A 17,309-nucleotide genomic window follows, 5' to 3' on the forward strand; every position below is an offset into this window, starting at 1 on the left:
TGCCTTTCTAAAACTTAAGATTTGAGATAGTTTGTCTCCGTAAAATTTTAAGATGCTCTTTCTAAAATTTTAAATTTGAGATAGTTTCTCTTTCTAAAAATTTGAGATAGTTTCTCTCTAAAATATTTCATGCATTTTCTCTCTCTAAAAACTTTCATGCACTTTCCCTTTCTAAAATTTAATATAATTTCGCTCTAAAATTTAAATATGTTTTATCTTTCTCAAATTTGATATAATTTTCCTTTCTAAAATGTTAATATGTTTTCGTTCTTCAACAACATATGGGGCTATCAGTGCCACTAGGGTTCGTTTTCATTCACACATGAAAGATCCTCAGTCGTTAGGGTTGAAGAAGCCTACGGGCCTCAAAAAAATTAATCAATATAACTTACTGGAGAGCAGTGATGGGTCCATGAAAAAATGGATCGTTTCCATAAAATGTGAATTCCATCTATTTTGGTGGAATTGAGAATTCCAAAATTCAGGTTTAAAATGAGAATTCAGGAATCCCACATAAATCTTAATTCCAATAGAAATGTCAATTCTAAACGAATCCAACACGATTGTCGCGACCTTTTCCAAAAAACCAAACGAGCCCCAAGGGATCTGCCCAAACTTTATTAGCATAAATAAATAAATAAATAAATAAATATATATATATATATATATATATATATATATATATATATATATATATACAATCGTGACCTTTTCCAAAAAACCAAACGAGCCCCAAGGGATCTGCCCATCTGCCCAAACTTTATTAGCATAAATAAATAAATAAATAAATAAATATATATATATATATATATATATATATATATATATATATATATATATATATATATATATATATGAGTTTGTCCAGAATTAACAACCTTCAAAATACAAAAGTTCAAGTTAAAAAAAATTGTGACAGGTGTATTTATCAAAACAAGTATTAGTTTTTTATTAAAAAATTATTTAAATAGATAACCTTAACATTAAGCAAAAACAAATTTGAAATTTTCGCAAAAATACATTGACATTTTGAAAGATAGTATCTTAAAACTTTATTTGCCCCTTGTCCTTTAGTTAAAATTTCAATTTTACTTTTTATGGAGATGACAAAAATACCCTTTACCTTGTAATAATATTTACAAATCTACCCCACATAAGTAACTTTTTTAAAAAAAATAGACAACAAAATTAATAAATCCACCCTTCACAACTCTACCTATCCTGAACCTTTCTAATTTGTAAGGTTGTAAAATTTAGAATATTCCTATATATATACATATATATATATACAGTAATGATCATATAGGATCCTTCCCCGCTCATGTGTGTAGAACCCCAAAAGATCACCATTAAAGTTGACATGGATCTCTAGAAAAATTATCGGTGTGAAACTTGACTTTTCTATAAATCCCTACCAAATATAATGGTGATCCTTTGAGGTCCTACACACATAGGTGGGAGAAGATCCTATAAGATCATTTCTCATATATATCTATATATATATATATATATATATATGAGATAGAGTCGCGAAATGTAGACCATGACCAGACCCAATCCAACCGATTTGGGTCTAGGGTAGCGCGAACCTGGGTAGACCCAAATCAATCCAAGTCAAATGGACCCGGACCCCGACCCAACCTGTCATCCATCCGCTAGTCTTAAAACCCCTAAGGTTGCAACGCGGGTTCACATACCATGTTCTACCCTTCCCAATCCCCAACATCTAAGCCTCCAAGGCATTGTAAAAAAAACCAAAGGATTGGACTTCACACTGTTCATTTCCAAATAACTTAATTCTTTAATTTTCGAAGAATATTTAGATTAGATAAGCAGTTTGACTCATTTTAAACAGCTTTCTCAAAACATTTCAACCCGTTTCTACACACAAAAAAATGTGGCAGAAGTAAGAAGGCATCTCTGCTGCATCACTGCTTCCACAACTCTTAGCCAGAACTGTGCAAACAACTCATTTTTGTGGAAATATGGGTGACAAATCAATTGACTAACGAGCTGTAGGTAAAACGATTGGATCATCATCAAAAGACGAAACAAAAGTGTCCGAAACCCCAGGATCATTGGTTGCCAAGTTAAGCGAAGAATGCCTTGAATCTCTAGAGACTCCTTCAGAACTATCTTCTGATTCGGATCCTCTCTCTATAGAAATGGCATCTTGGATCTCTTTAAGAACTTCAGATATAGGAGGCCTATCCCTGCCATGAGGTTGCACACACTGCATTGCTTTCTCAGCAATCTTCCACACAGATTGCACATTTAAATTGCCTTGGAGAGATGTATCAATAATACTTTGGATATCTCCATTATCAATGCGAAAACGTGCCTGCATATAGATAACAGGATCTCCCAGATAAAATTTTCATAAATATAATATAATCCGACGGCCTATGGTTTAGATAAGTTCATTGCGGTCATCATCATCCAATGAAATGATAGATGGTGAATGAAGAGAGTTGTGTTTTTGGGGTCAGGTCCTGTTCTTTGGATCTGGCTCTCTCTCTATCACCTTTCTTGATTTTATTGGATGGAGATGACTACTGTTGACTTCGTTAAACCAGTCCTTTGGATATATTTTACTTTTTTGGAAAGTACGCAATGACTATGGTATCTGATACTCGAAGCCACATCTACCCTCCATTCCAATCGACAGATGGTGCATGTAACTGGGTGTGGACGAATGTCTGGGCCCACTCCATTTGATCTCCAATGTTAATCATTGGGAATGGAGAGTAGATGTGGCAGCCATGGAGTCTTGCATACCATAATTCATTGGATAGAATTATACCTCACCTGAACTTATACAAGCAATGTAGTAAAGGAACTGCATATTTTTTGCACTGACCCATTGGACAATATTGCGGCAGTGAACTCCAAAGCTTTCGTTGGATATCGCTTCCTGACCTGAGATAAGTTCCAGAAGAATGACACCAAAACTGTAGACATCACTCTTCTCTGTTAATTGTTGAGAGATGTAATACCTGTCCGGTAACAAGAATTAGGAGGCAAAACAGGTAACTTCACAAAAAAAAACAGAATTAGGAGCCAACAGTTTGTTGTTGTTGGAGAGTAAGAATTTGATTTGATTCAACCAGGAGAGAGAAAAAGAAGAACCGAAAGTAGAAATAAGTATTTTTCACTATATAAGTCCATCTTAGTGGCATAAAAAGGAATGTGAAGGAAATACATGAGGCAGTTAAAAGCTGGCTCGAATATCTAAATAATTTAAAATAATATAATATTTCTCCTTTTAGATAGCCTAACCAATAATTGGGTCGTGAATTGAGAAGAATCTCAGCTGTACCAGCAAAAGTGATAAAAAATTAGTCAAAAGGCATGTTTATTTTATATAAGCTGATAAGAAAAGATTTACTCAGGATCCAAGTAGCCAACAGTCCCTCGAACCATGCTCGAAACATGCGAAGATGCATCCACAGCAAGTTTTGAAAGGCCAAAGTCCGAAACCTTGGCTCTCATGTGCTTGTCAAGAAGTATATTACTGCTTTTAAGATCCCTATGGATGATGCTTGGGATACAACCAGTATGAAGGTACTCGATTGCTGATATAAGATTCCAAGAATCACTACTAATAGAAAGCGAATGACCAAGTGAAATACTCAAATTCTAAGACTATGAGAACTGACCTTTAGCTGCATCCTCAGCAATTTCAAGTCGCTTAATCCAATCAATAGCTCTCTCTTGAGTCAAAGGCCCTGGAACAGTTTGTCGATAGTATTATGGTACAATAAAAGGCACCCAACAGTTAGAGATAACAATTACTTACCATAAAGATGCTCCTTTAGGGTTCCATTGTGCATATACTCATATACAAGGATGCTTTTCCCTTCTTCCTGACAGTACCCAAGGAATGCCACAAGATTTCTGTGATGTATTCTTGAAAGCAAAGATACCTGAATGGAAGCGTGCGAACCACTAGTCTTTAGATGAGCCCGGTAAGGAAAAAGAACATCTTTTGACTCGAGCAGTGGTTTAAAATTAAAAAAAAAAAACTAGAAAACTAAGATCATGAAGTAAAGATAGGTTTAATGCTTCTATTGGTTGAATCAAAATATTAGTGATCACACTGAATGAACACCCCATGAAAAGATAAACTGGATGCGTCGTAAGTTTGGGGCATCTTAGTCGGCTGGATTTTCAAGAAGACTAGAACTAATGAGCCGACACCAATTAATTGGGAAAAGGCTATGATGATGAGTGACTAGAACTAATTAAACACCTTGATGTTCACGAACATCTCAACTGCAAAATGCAGTACATAGTATCTTCCCTCAAAACAGCTCCACTCTCGGAGACCAATATTACAGAAAATAAACATAATAGCTTAGGCAATAAAATACATAAACCAAGGATTTAGCTCAGTCAACAAAAGTGGAGGAGAAGAGAATACAAAGCTGGTTTCACAACCACTTCAACCATCATATCAATAGCCAGAGCATAAAGGAGCAGGCATCCATAATTGCCGGATTTCAATGGATTTGGTTGACAAATATATTCAATGATAACAGTGAAATATCACAAACTTAAGCAACATATGATGGGGGGCCATCAAATGATATTTCAATATGGAAATCCAAATTAACAAGTGAATGTGAAAATTATGATGCTGGGATATTGCTATTGATATTTACACAGCAACAAACAAAACACCTAAATATGAAGATACCTTAAAACTGATGTACAAGGACCCCTCTATACATATTCCACAGAATATTTAGTAAATTTATAACTTAAAGAGATGTTGACTTTACTTTTGATAATCTGCTAATGTCTTGTACAATGAAATGATATCCAATACTGTTTACTACAAATCCAACAACCGTCAGTGGTGTAAAGATCCACTTGAAAATGGATCTTACAAGAGGTCATATGGCGGTATTCCTGTTCTGATGTGCAATGGGTCACCAAACTAAGAAGGTAATGAAGGGAAGGTGATGAAGGGCTGACACATTGAGTTAAGTGATGACATTCATTGTTGAAAGCTCACTTCAAAAACTTTGGACTCATATGACCCCACTGGGCTCATGAGGATCCCAAGTTAAAAAATCCCCAACTTGCCCTGTTGAATAAAATGAAGAAACTAGCCAAGTTTTAAAGAGTCATCTGAGTTTACCTGAGTACATCTGATTAGGTTTCAAAACAAGTCTTATAAGGAACAGTGAATATTATTAAAAATTTCCGATTTTATTAGAGAAGACTCACAATGTCTACTTAGGACCGGGTAATTCAATTCATCTCAGGCACCTAGCTAGTCCCAGGGCAAGTTGTTGTTTTAAAACATTGAAATATAGTATTGATTTTTAAAGACAGACTATTATTTTGAACCATTCCTGGATGTGTTGTTTCATCCTCGCATGCAAATATCCCATGTTTTGCATATTAAATGCCTCTCCTGAAAGGAGATTTCTTCACTGCACAAATATGTTATTTTATATTTATTTACCTATTTCTGAATATTTCCTATTTTGATAGGAGGATTTAATCTTTTCTACAAATTTACTGGTATGTAAGGGAAATTTGTTTTATATTTAGTCTCATTAGAATTATCAAAATATCCAAATTGACATTCATTTGATGCTACGTTAGTCACTATTTTAATTAAGATATTAGTTATACGTTGGATAATTTGGGCGTGGGTGAAATGGGGTCGATGTGTACAGTAAATTTGCCAATTGAAATGGCGGAAGGATTTAAAAAGCATTAACAACAGAATGATTTCCCTGTTTTCTGACGCATAAAAGAGGCTATCACAAGACAATATATGCCCCCTAAGAAAAAATTAGTCTGCAGGTTCTCCAGGAAAATTCATCCCCAGGATACAACGAAATAGAACCTAAAACTTATCTTGGTCATTCAAATGTACAAGAATAAGAAGATCTCACTGCACCAGAGTTGCCAGTGTTTTAGACAGCGAAAATGAGGAAGAAAGAGACTGTTGTAAAAACTGTGTAAAAAAGAAAACACAGTGAATGTGAATGTGAGGTACAAGTTGTTTCTATAGAGAGTGAATGCCCTTTTGATATTGGAATGCAATTGTTCCTTTCTGCTGTTTCTGAAGAATCATACCTCGACTGTTAACAGTCATATCAGTTCATGAGAAAGATAGCCAACAGTCAGCAGTCCTTTTTCCAACTTTCAGTTCCAAAAAAATGAACTGTTGCACATGAGACTAACATCTACAGTTAAAACTGCCTTATCTGTAGTAAATTGTGCATCAGACAGCACCTTATACTCCTACAGTAGAACATACTTATCCAAACAGGTTGTTACTCTTCTGTGGTCGAAACAACGCTATCAGCTCCTTGCACTTATATATGCCAAACTGCATCTCATGGCTTACTGCATTCAAAATTTTTGGCCGAAATAAATTGTTTGTAGACTGCAAACCAGATACACACCTGTGCATGCGCCGTTGCGAGTCTACGAGGTGCAAAGTGTGCCTTAAACATGACCCAGCTCCTCTTAGGTTCCCCTTGAATATCAAAGTTGAGTTTAACTGCTCCATCAGGTAGTAGCTCCCAGACCTTTGATTTTGGTTCTCTCGGCAATGAGCCTCTTGTCATTTCTAATAACCGAGTCTCAAAGTCTGATGTGGAAACCCCTGAGAATTCTTTTGTAACATTGGCCCAAGCTTGTGTGGCCTTAATCATTCCTTGTAGCCACTAGATTTTATTTGCTTTGTTACTAAACCTCAGGCGGTTCCTTTCGTTCCAGATGGCCAAGGCAATCAAAACTACCATTCTTAAAGTACGACACCTCTTTTAGGCATGGGTAGGGAATGCCATTGTGCAGGCATTCCTGCTACTGACATGAGCACCACCCCAATTGAGTGGGGCTAGCAAAATAAGAGTAAAAGCACAAAAATATCTCAGCCTACTGGACGCTCCGAAAATGTGATGTCAAACTAATCAATTAAGATGTTTAAAGCAACATCAAATGAATAACCAGATGACAACACATTCGGGGCCAAATTCGTCCATGCATTCCATATCATAGAAACACAGGTTTTTATATCATAGATTGGGAACAGACAAGTTCCAAAGGTCTAATCCCTTGTTACAATTTACATCAGCCTAAATTAGACAGAATATCTTTGATTCGGGCCCTGAAACCTATACATTCGATTCTAAGTCCTACATAAATGAAAACAATACCATGGGAATATGGGCCCATATACCTGAACTTAAATGCAGGATTATTGTCGTATGATCAGCTGCTCTTCGAGATCGGGCTTCAAGTGGATTTGAAAAACTATAATATCTCTCTCTCTCTCTCTCTCTCTCTCTCTCTCTCTCTCTCAGATGCAAATCAGAGAACGGTCATATATGCCACTGCCTCTTAATGCACTGTAAATTCAGTCGCCCTCTATCTCTTTCTCTAACACACTATCATGTTGATTCAATCCTCTCAATCCAAATGAATCAAAACCCTATCTTCATCAAGGAATGAGGTTTATATAGATTTGTCAACTGATAATCATGAAGCCTTTAGTCCTTATCTATCACAAGACTTAACCGGATAACCACGAGATTCAGATGGATTTATGTGCATGCACAGATGTCCTTTAATGATAATCACATATTTTAGTCAATGCTTATCTTCATAATATTTAATTTTGAATTCACAAATCCCAGATCCAGTAAAGACACCGCATGAGAAAAAGCAAGGATTTTGTTATTCTTTATCGAGCGTCGGTTAAGCTTCCGAAGCACAACTACGACATGTGTTTGTAATTCTTCAACCGCTTTCAGATGGTAGATCCATTGATCATGAAACTTGGAGAGATGAAAGAGGACTCAGAGACAGACACAATGGTTCAAATCTCGCTCTAAATGGATCACATATGAGAGAGATCTCATCTATCAAAGCTATTGTATTTCTGCTGGAAATTGCGTCAGCAAGAACAGTATATTACCGGTATATTGTGGATGCAACCGCTTCTTAAGGACAAATCCTTTGAACATGAAATTTGGAGAGGACTCAAAGACGAACACAGTGGTTCAAGTATCGCTTAAAATGGATCACAGATGAGAGAGATCTCGTCCGTTCAAGTTGTTGTGTTTCTGCTGGAAATTGCATCAGCAAAACCAGGAATTGTGGATGCAACTGCTTCCAATGTATGAATAAATCAATGTTGCACCTTTGAAGGGTGATTGGGCATTGAGTTAGGAACCCAATAGTCCTGGTCCCATGAGAAAATTCCTCATATCAAGAGAGAAATCTCAATTTTGGTGACCGGGGGTTATCCTGACTGTAACATACGGAGTATAAAACATTTAAGGCTTTAACTGTCGGGTGATAGGTTAAACCACCTCCAAATGATATGGTCCCCTGAAAGTCATGACTCAATCTCAAAACATAAAGTTTTGGGGCGTCGGTCAAGGCATATCTAGACTGACGGTGGATATAGACACTAGGCTAAGCCAATTCCGAATTATGCCCAATTTATATAATTCTCGGACATAGAGGAATATCAAGCCTCATGGTATATGCATCTTTAAGGATTCACGTCATTATCATATCATATGACGATGTATCCTTGTTCCCCGTCGGTTAAGCCTTATCTCCTTAATTGACGATGGATTAAAAGAGACATATTACATCTCATCAAAACTCCTCCAATTTTCAGTGGAGAGGTATATATGGGCCATGGGAGTATATGTATCCCAGAGTTTCGTCTCAAACTGAAACGTCTTTATAGTATTTTATCATAGACCGTAAGTCACGATGCACATGTGTAACTGATGACTAAATCAAGAATGTATCAAACTGCATCAAGTTCCTCCACATATCACATGGAGAGGCATATTGGGGCCGTAGATGTATACATGTATCCTAGAACCTGCCTCACAATTGGATGGTCTTAATATCTTCTATCATCAACCGTAAGTCAAAAGATGAACATGCTTGACTAATGAGTCATCGGTATCATATCATTATCGGTCGTAAGTCAGAACATATAGGCGTTGACTGACAAGGCAGGACTCTGAAGGCATATTGGGGCCTTCATATGATGAGTTCTAAGCATATCATGTCAAAGGAATATCACACCTTCATATCATATCAAGGGCATATCTTGGCAGGTATCATCAAGAACCATGCTTATATCTTATCCACCGTCTGTTAAGACCGCTATCGAGCATTCGTCAAAGACCTCACCTTATAAGCACGCCTTCAATCTATCAAGCGACTGTTAAAATGTATTTAGTCTGTATGGTGACCAAAAACACATCCAACACCTACTTGGAAAAAGCTGTAACAACCATTATAATGCAGATGGTGGGATGATAATGCCTCTACTTCTCAGATTGTCCAGTGTGAGGACACTTTCCATACCAACCAAAGGAAGAGTTTTGGGAGCCCCAAACATAATATGAACCTCACTAGCAGGTGAATTCTTCCCTGGGATCCAAGTTAAATCTTGATAAAATGACTTCACCAAGAACTCCCAAAGACCACAATATCCTATCTTCCTTTCTCGCCAAGTTAAAAATGCTTTCTGCTTCTACATATAGTTCAACTAGACATTCAATTTTATCCTCCTTTACTGCACATCTAAAACTAGGCCCCATACTGCATGGCAAACTGAGCCTTCAACCGATTGTTTCACCATGACCAATTGGTTTGTGGCCAAAGGCATACAAATCCCGATATCGTCCTTTAATGGGCATGGTCACAGTCATGTGTCATGCCAAAACCACTTGGATCTGATGAATCATTGTCAAATTTGGTCTACTCCATTCCATACATTGGATGATCTTCCCCCATTAATTACGGCCTTTACATATCATCCCAAGTCATCAATGCCATACTTCTTTGCTGGGCCAGTTTCCCACAATTGACTTGAGCTCTTACCAAGCCTCCACCACCATGTTCCAAGGATGGCCTCATTGCTTTATTTAATTTTTCTTATCCGTAGTTATTGGATTTGGATGGTTCGCCCCTTGTGGGTGGGTGGACCTCCAAGGAAATTACTTCGTTTGTTTGTGGTGGAGGAAAGAGAAAACCTTTTTGGATAGAGTTGGTTGAAAACTTATCCAATCTTGAGAAAGCTAATTCAATATGGGTAATAGGACTGACTTCCAAATAGATTGGGGTAACCACAAGAGGAAGGAGTTAAGGGAGTGGGATTCTCTATAGAAAGGTGGATGTAGAGAGAGATTGTTGGTTGCATGTACCTCCCAAAACCTTTTATATATTTCTCTATCCTTAAAAAGAGCCTATACATCTCTCTCTCTCTCTCTCTCTCTCTCTCTCTCTCTCTCTCTCTCTCTCCTACTCGTTCCAGGAAAAGCTAGCAACAAATTCCTCTTCCAGTAAAAGCAAAAAATCTCAGGCCATCCCTCGAAGCTCAGGATTATCCATAGTTCTAGTAATAAAAAGACAGTAACCTAAGAAGGCATCATCAAACTCACGACCTGCAAAAGGAAGCAAACGGCATGAAAAGGGGAGATCGGATTCATTAAAAGGTAAGTAAACCTCATCCGGTCTTGTGCATGTCAATTTTAATTATTATTTTCGCGAACTTGGGAAACATATGGTGTTTGATACTAGTCTGCCTCTAACTTTTGGCATCCATGTCTTTTTCGAAATCTATTTTCCTTTTTCAATGAAGATTTCTTATCATCTTCTCTGATTGGCTAAATATTGATGCTATCATGTTTGGCAATTATTTGTTTTATACTTAAATATAAGGTTATTTTGGTATTTACATCCATGAACCTGTGAACATGATCAACTTTTTTTTATATATAAAAAAGGAATGTGTTCCTTCAATCTAAGTATGACTTATGACTTTAAGAATATGAAACAAGGTTATTGATTTTTGAAGTGCAATTTCCTAGCTGGAAGCAACATATATGTGTAATCCAAAACCCATACATCTCGCTACTTTTTTACCTATATTGCCACTAAGATGGGAAGTCCTTAGAATTGTTACAAAAGATTTACAAAATTTCAAAATATGCCATTTGACAATACAACGCCGACCAACAACATGAGGACAATATTCAATTTCATATCTAAGAGAATCTGAAAACCTATCATGCCAAGTCAAACAGAGAACAATAATACCACAGTTCCAGTTAGCAGAAGCCACATCTCAAAAGAGGCCACAGTTATATATGATCTTACTAGCAAAGCAGGTCCTAGAACAATAGAAATCAAGCAATTTAACTAATGCCTTGAGTAATAAATCAAATGAAGCATTAGCACTCCTTTGAACATGAAGGTGATAGCATCTGAAGAAATTTGGTAGCAGAAATTAAATCCACAAATTTCAAGTACTACAAAAAAAAAAAAAAAAAAAAAAAATGCATTGATTTACCAACCAAATTCAAGTTATCAGGCCATAAAACCAGAGGATACCTCATTAGAAAACTCCTTTTTCCCCTGGTAGGAATTGCTAGATAGAACTTTGACTGCTATTTCCTTGCCATCATTCAGCCTTCCATAGTATACAGTTCCAAAACCTCCAGAACCTATTCTCTTTTGAAATTTCCCAGTGGCATCTTCAATTTCTTCATAAGTAAAGAAGTGTGCTGTTTCAGCCGGCCCTTCACTCTGCGATGAGGTTGTTTTTCTTGGAGGCTGTAGGCCAGAAGCATCATCTGAATAAGAGAATACCACAGTGCATCAGATTGACAACATAATTTGTCTCGAGAGCATGAGAAAATCATGCAGTAACCACATACAGACCTTTCTCATTGTCTTGATGTTTTTTCCTCCGAACAAAGAAGAAACAACAAGTAATTATAACAATAATGAGGAGCAGAGAACCCCCCAATATAGAGATGACTATAATATTAGTGTGGTTTGGACCTTTCCCTTCTGGACGAAGATTAATATTTCCGGCATAGCTGCATGAAACAAAACAATTGCAAGATTACATCAACTACCACGTCCTCTTCAAAGATTAGATGTTCAGCAGTGAAAGAAAAATAGACAAATGTGTCATTTCAGAGGTATGTATTTCTATTAAGTATTGTTAAAATTCCTTTTTTTATCTTTATTTCTTTTTTATTTAAGTTAATAGGACTTATATGTCCTATTCCCAGTTTGTATAGGCCATTTTGCCATTTCTCTAATTTTATTAATATAAAAGAGATTTTAGAGGTGCTTGAGATCTATTTTGGACTCTCAAGTCACTCTCTTACTCCCCCTCTTGTCTTTTCATCTCTCTCTCCCTTCTCTAACATGGTATCAGAGCGATGATTCTTTCTTCCTCTTGCTTTTCTTTTCTACCCTAAAATTTCTTCCCTGTTGGTTTTCTTCCCACTTGCTTTTCTTCTCTAACCTAGTTCCTAGGGATTTCGATCTAAGCCCTAGGGTTGGTTACAAGTTTTTTTTTTTTTTTAATGGAAAATTTATCAAAGTACCCATTATAGATTAATCATTTAACATCTTTCCCATTTGCAACTATTCCAACTTAACGCCATGTTTTTTTATGGGTATTTTGAAATTGAATGAAAAGATATGGAAAAAATGTTAAATTGTTCATCTCTTATGCATAATTTGATAAATTTCCCTTGTTTTGTGCATAGATACCCATTGGATTGAGATTCAGAAAACTGGAACAGTGATTCCTATCTTCCGAGAATCACAATTCATCATGGGAAACGCAAAATCATGATTCCCAACCAGAAATGCGAAATTGCAATTCCTTGGTACACAATGTGGGTAACTATAGGTGCGCCTCCTCCATGTTTATTAGGACGGGCAGAGCATCTCCACACTCTTAGGTGGTAAAGGAACGACACACGACTAGTAAAAATCTCATGAGTTAGTGGGACAGCCTTTGTAGGAGTCCGGTTAAGAATGTCATTGACTGTCAAAACTGCTTCCTCCAAGAAATCTAGGGAGAGTTTAGCATGTCTCATTATGCTCCTTAATATTTCCACCAAGGTCCTATTCCGTCTCTCCAGTACCCCATTTTATCAAGTATACGGCATGGTATATTGGTAAATGATACCATGCTCTATATAAAACTATTTAAATAACCGTGAGGAATATTCTCCACGCTTATGAGTTCTAAGCACTTTAATTTTAAGGTTTGTTTGGGTTTCTTCCTTGGCTTTGTATTCTTTGGAACGGTCTTGGGCTTCTGACTTTTCCAACAATAGGTATAAATGGCCAAAATGGAAGTATTCATCAAGGAAAGAGATAAAGTACCGGCTGTGGCCCTAAATGGCCACATTCATAAGTCCACAAATATCACCAGGAAATCTTCTAAAATGCCAGTAACTCTATGAGCTTTCACAAAGGATTTCTTGACCAGTTTTTCCTTAAACACATGATTCACAAACTCTACTTAAGTCTCTATTTAGCTTTTTCAATAGTTCTTCTCTCTATAATTTGTCCATTCTCTTATGATCTTTGTACCCCAATCTCATATGCCATATGAAGGCATCATCACCATCATTATAACATAAGATAGAAGAAATAGAATTCTTTATTGCAACTGAAAAAACCATTGTCTACAAGAAGACCATTCATGACTAATTCTTTCCCTGATTATACCTTCACCTTATTACCAGTAAAAATAGCCGAGTATCCTACCTTAGCCAATCTTGAGACAAAAACCAAACTCTTTCTTATGTCTGGAGCATAAAGAGTTTCCTTTAGGACCATGCTCTTGCCATTTTCTGAAGTGAACGACATAATCTCCCAATATCCAAAATCTCAGTATTCTGATTTCCACCAATGAAGATATATTGATCCCCCATGGGTAACAAGCTTGAAATTCCGAAGCCATCCTTGATGTTAGACAAATGGGCAGTGGACACTGAGTCAAAACACAACGATCCTCCCTTAGGTCAGGTAGCATGGTCTCAAAGACCACACAAGCATGTTCCCTATCGCCCTTGGGATTCACATTCTTGGGTGTTGTGCAGTAATTTCCAATGTACCCAAACCTTTTATAGTTATAACAATGGGTATTCTTCAAGTCCCTCTTTTTTTTAGGCCCGTTATTCCCCTTTCAATTCTCATTATTCTTATTCTTGCCCTTGCCGTTCTTTTCTTAAATGAACTAAAGTTCGATTGCAAATTTACCAGGTTCATAGATTCATTAACAGCTGGAGTATCATGAATTATTCTTCTTTCTTGTTCGTTTTTTAGCTTGGTGATGATCTCGTCCAGCTTCCGTCTGCTCTCTTGTGCAGTGAGGGCTGAGATGAAAGCTTTCCACGAGCTTGGCATGAAATTTAGCAGGTGGTACACTTGCATGTTTTTATCTGCCTTTATTTGGGCAGCCTTGAGTTCTTGGATCAGGGCTCTAAAAGTTTGAATGTGCTCGACCAGCTTTCCTCCCTCCATCTTTAGGTCTAAGTACTGCTTCATTGCCATGGGTCTTCTAGTGAGGAAAGGAGTAGCATGATCAACCTCGAGCTTCTTATGGATTTCTTTTGCAGTCTCCCGGGCTCGTACTCGAGGGCATGAATGTCATCCATGGCCATAAGATGCATAGCCAAGGTATTTTTGCACTCCCACTGACCATTAACATCCCTTATAGAATGTATTTCATAAAAAACTCCTTTTGGCGTAGGTGGGGGCCTCTTAGTAAAGAGGATATAACCAATTTTCTTTTCCGACTCCCATAATTCTTCCCGTCGAATTTTTCAGATTTAATAAGTCCAATCATAAAACTTTTCGTTACCTTCTTTTTTGATTCAAGAATGAAATAAAACTCCTAGAATATGGCAGTAACATATCACAGCTCCAATACCAATGAAAGAAGTGATTGTGTGGAATTCAAGGGAGATATATATATATATATATATATATATATATATATATATATATATATATATATATATATATATATATATATATATATATATATATAAGTTCTCTTCTGTTTTTTGTTATTAATGAATCAGAACTCCACTTACAAGTATCACAAAACACTGTTGCAAAATAATAAACGAAACCCTAAATACAACCTAGGATATTTCCTTTTACTGCCAAATATAAAAGACACGATTCATGATTGAAAAACAAGCTTTGACTATAAATTATAGTACAATTAGTCCCTGGAAATAAACAAGAAAAGAATGATTAAAAAACAAAACCAAACAGCCAGGAAGACTAACTTGAATATGCCTAGGGTCAACCCCATAGGACTTAGTATATGCCACACCCGATTTCCTGACATAAGGCGCACTCTAATCCTAATGGCCTTGCTGAATTTACTGAGTTAGGAAGCTTTCTTAGGCAATGCCTCATAAATCTAGGGTTTTGAAAGAATAGGCTAGATCTAGGGTTTTCTAAAACCTTTTAGAACTCTTAGCACATGCCACAAGGCACCTCCCTTTTCTTGTCCTTCTTGTTTTCCAAGGTTGGGCATGCTTACCTCTATGAGCCCTAGGTGGTGCATACCATCCCTTAGGTTTCTAAAGTGGTGCATGCCACCGGATTTAGACAGAGACAAGAGAAAACAGTGAGAGTGTGGGGAAAGGACAAAGAGAAGGAAGAGAAAGAGAGAGAGAGGGGCTAGGAATTGTGTGTAGAGAATGAAGGGGGGTCCCCTCGTTATATAGGCCTCAAGGGCCTTAGGTATGCCTTCCCAAAATTGTGACTTGTCATGAACAATAGGATTTTGGGAAATCTGTGAGGATTAAATCTGAGTCATCCATCAAATAAATTCGCATCATGATTTCAGGAGGAATATAGGAACCTTTATTCTCTAAATCTTTTGACCCATATCCACTTCTAGTAAAACTAGGATAAAACCAATCTAAAGAAATCTTCTAAAACTTCTTTTATTTCTCATAAAATTGTAAGATTAAAAAATAAAATATTTGGTCATATACAAACATATTTTCAAATAACCAACTCCTACAAAATAAGGACATAATATCTTTTTCAAAAGATTTTCTAATCAATGTTCAAAAAGCACAGGCGGGGTGCCAAGGCATTTTTGGGGTCTGGCCGCCTAGCTGGCACCCTAGAACAAGGACGGGTAGGGACTATTCACATAAGAACTCAATATATAAGTTATAATATAATTAATTTTTATTAATTTATATCCATAAGATTTGGTTTTGGATATCTAATTATTATTTATTAATTAATATCCATAAGATTTGGTTTTAGATATCCAATATTCACAAAACATCGACTTCATCCAAAGTTTATGACTATTCACAAAATATAATTCCAAATCGGTAAATCTTCCATCTAGAAAATATGTAAAAATATCAAAAAGTAAACAAAACTAATAGGATATTAAAAATTAAACATTGTACAAAATAAGAACCAATTATTCATAAAAGAATACAATATATGACCAATTTCATCGTCCAAACGAGTTAACAATCAATGGGTGCAGTTTGTATACGATTTTACCCATATTTCAAGGTACGCGAGTGTCAAGTAATTCACATTGTTATTCTCACATCCGTTGAGAATTAACATATAATATGTTGATTTTTTTTTTCTCTTAATAGAATTGCGTCGGAGCTATTGAGGGGACTCATGTCCCTGCTCGAGTTCGTAGTCGATTGCATAATCGTTTCCGAAACAGAAAAGGTTTTTTAAGCCAGAATGTTATGGCTGCGGTTGGTTTCAATATGCGCTTCCGTTATGTACTTGCAGGTTGGGAAGGATCCACATCAGATTCTAAAGTCCCATATAATGCAATTAGTAATGAAGGCAGTAGGCTTGCAGTGCTTGAGGGTAACTTCGTTCCTTCCTATGTTTCGTTGCTTCGGTTTGTACAATATATCTAGTGTAATATTTGGCCTTACAATATACTCATTGCATAAACATGGCACAGGAAAATATTACCTTGTAGATGGTGGGTATCCTACTATTCGTGGTTTCATAAGACCACATCGAAGAGTCCGTTACCATCTAAACGAATTTACTTCAGGCCCAGGAGCTCCCCAGAATCACAAGGAGTTGTTCAACAAGCGGCATTCCACGCTTAGAAATGTGGTGGAAAGGACATTTGGACTTTGGAAGGCTAGATTTCATGTACTCAGGAATCAAATGCAATATCCTTTACGAAACAGGTTGATGTAATTATTGCATGTGCAATATTGCACAACTACATCATGATGACTCGGGGCGCCAATAGCAGAAGGGAGCTGCGTTTTCGAAGGAGGGTTGAGAGTCAACTCGTAATGGACAGAGATGATGGTTTTTCGCAATTGACTCAAGGGCATGTTGATCATGACCTTGGCGTCAATCTGCGAGATACCATAGCGACGCAATTGTGGGAGGCCTACCTAAGTCGCTAGCACTTGTAATTAAACATTGTTCTGCATTTCATA

The 17,309-nt window shown here is 36.8% G+C and overlaps 1 protein-coding gene across 9 annotated transcripts in view; it reads right to left on the reverse strand.

Annotated features, from left to right (window-relative positions):
* Positions 1–1,781: 1,781 nt before the first annotated feature.
* The window catches only part of LOC18423690 (Leucine-rich repeat protein kinase family protein), a 41,221-nt gene continuing 25,693 nt past the window's right edge, over positions 1,782–17,309 (reverse strand). For 4 of the 9 annotated variants that reach the window (XM_088873504.1, XM_020674321.2, XM_011629169.3 and 1 more), the window contains 7 exons: positions 11,731–11,891; positions 11,401–11,642; positions 3,800–3,926; positions 3,660–3,728; positions 3,389–3,575; positions 2,861–2,996; positions 1,782–2,341 (listed from right to left, as the gene is read on the reverse strand). In XM_088873504.1, the coding sequence (XP_088729630.1) occupies positions 2,006–2,341; positions 2,861–2,996; positions 3,389–3,575; positions 3,660–3,728; positions 3,800–3,926; positions 11,401–11,642; positions 11,731–11,891 (1,258 nt within the window). In that variant the 3' untranslated portion in view covers positions 1,782–2,005. Of the gene's footprint in view, positions 2,342–2,808; positions 2,997–3,388; positions 3,576–3,659; positions 3,729–3,799; positions 3,927–11,400; positions 11,643–11,730; positions 11,892–17,309 lie in introns of all 9 variants that reach the window. The other 5 variants (XM_088873502.1, XM_020674325.2, XR_016060509.1 and 2 more) reach the window with 3 other exon arrangements.

This window comes from Amborella trichopoda, chromosome 8 (assembly GCF_054954075.1).
Source record: "Amborella trichopoda isolate Santa Cruz 75 chromosome 8, AtrichopodaSantaCruz75HAP2 v2.0, whole genome shotgun sequence".
Classification (NCBI taxonomy): domain Eukaryota; kingdom Viridiplantae; phylum Streptophyta; class Magnoliopsida; order Amborellales; family Amborellaceae; genus Amborella; species Amborella trichopoda.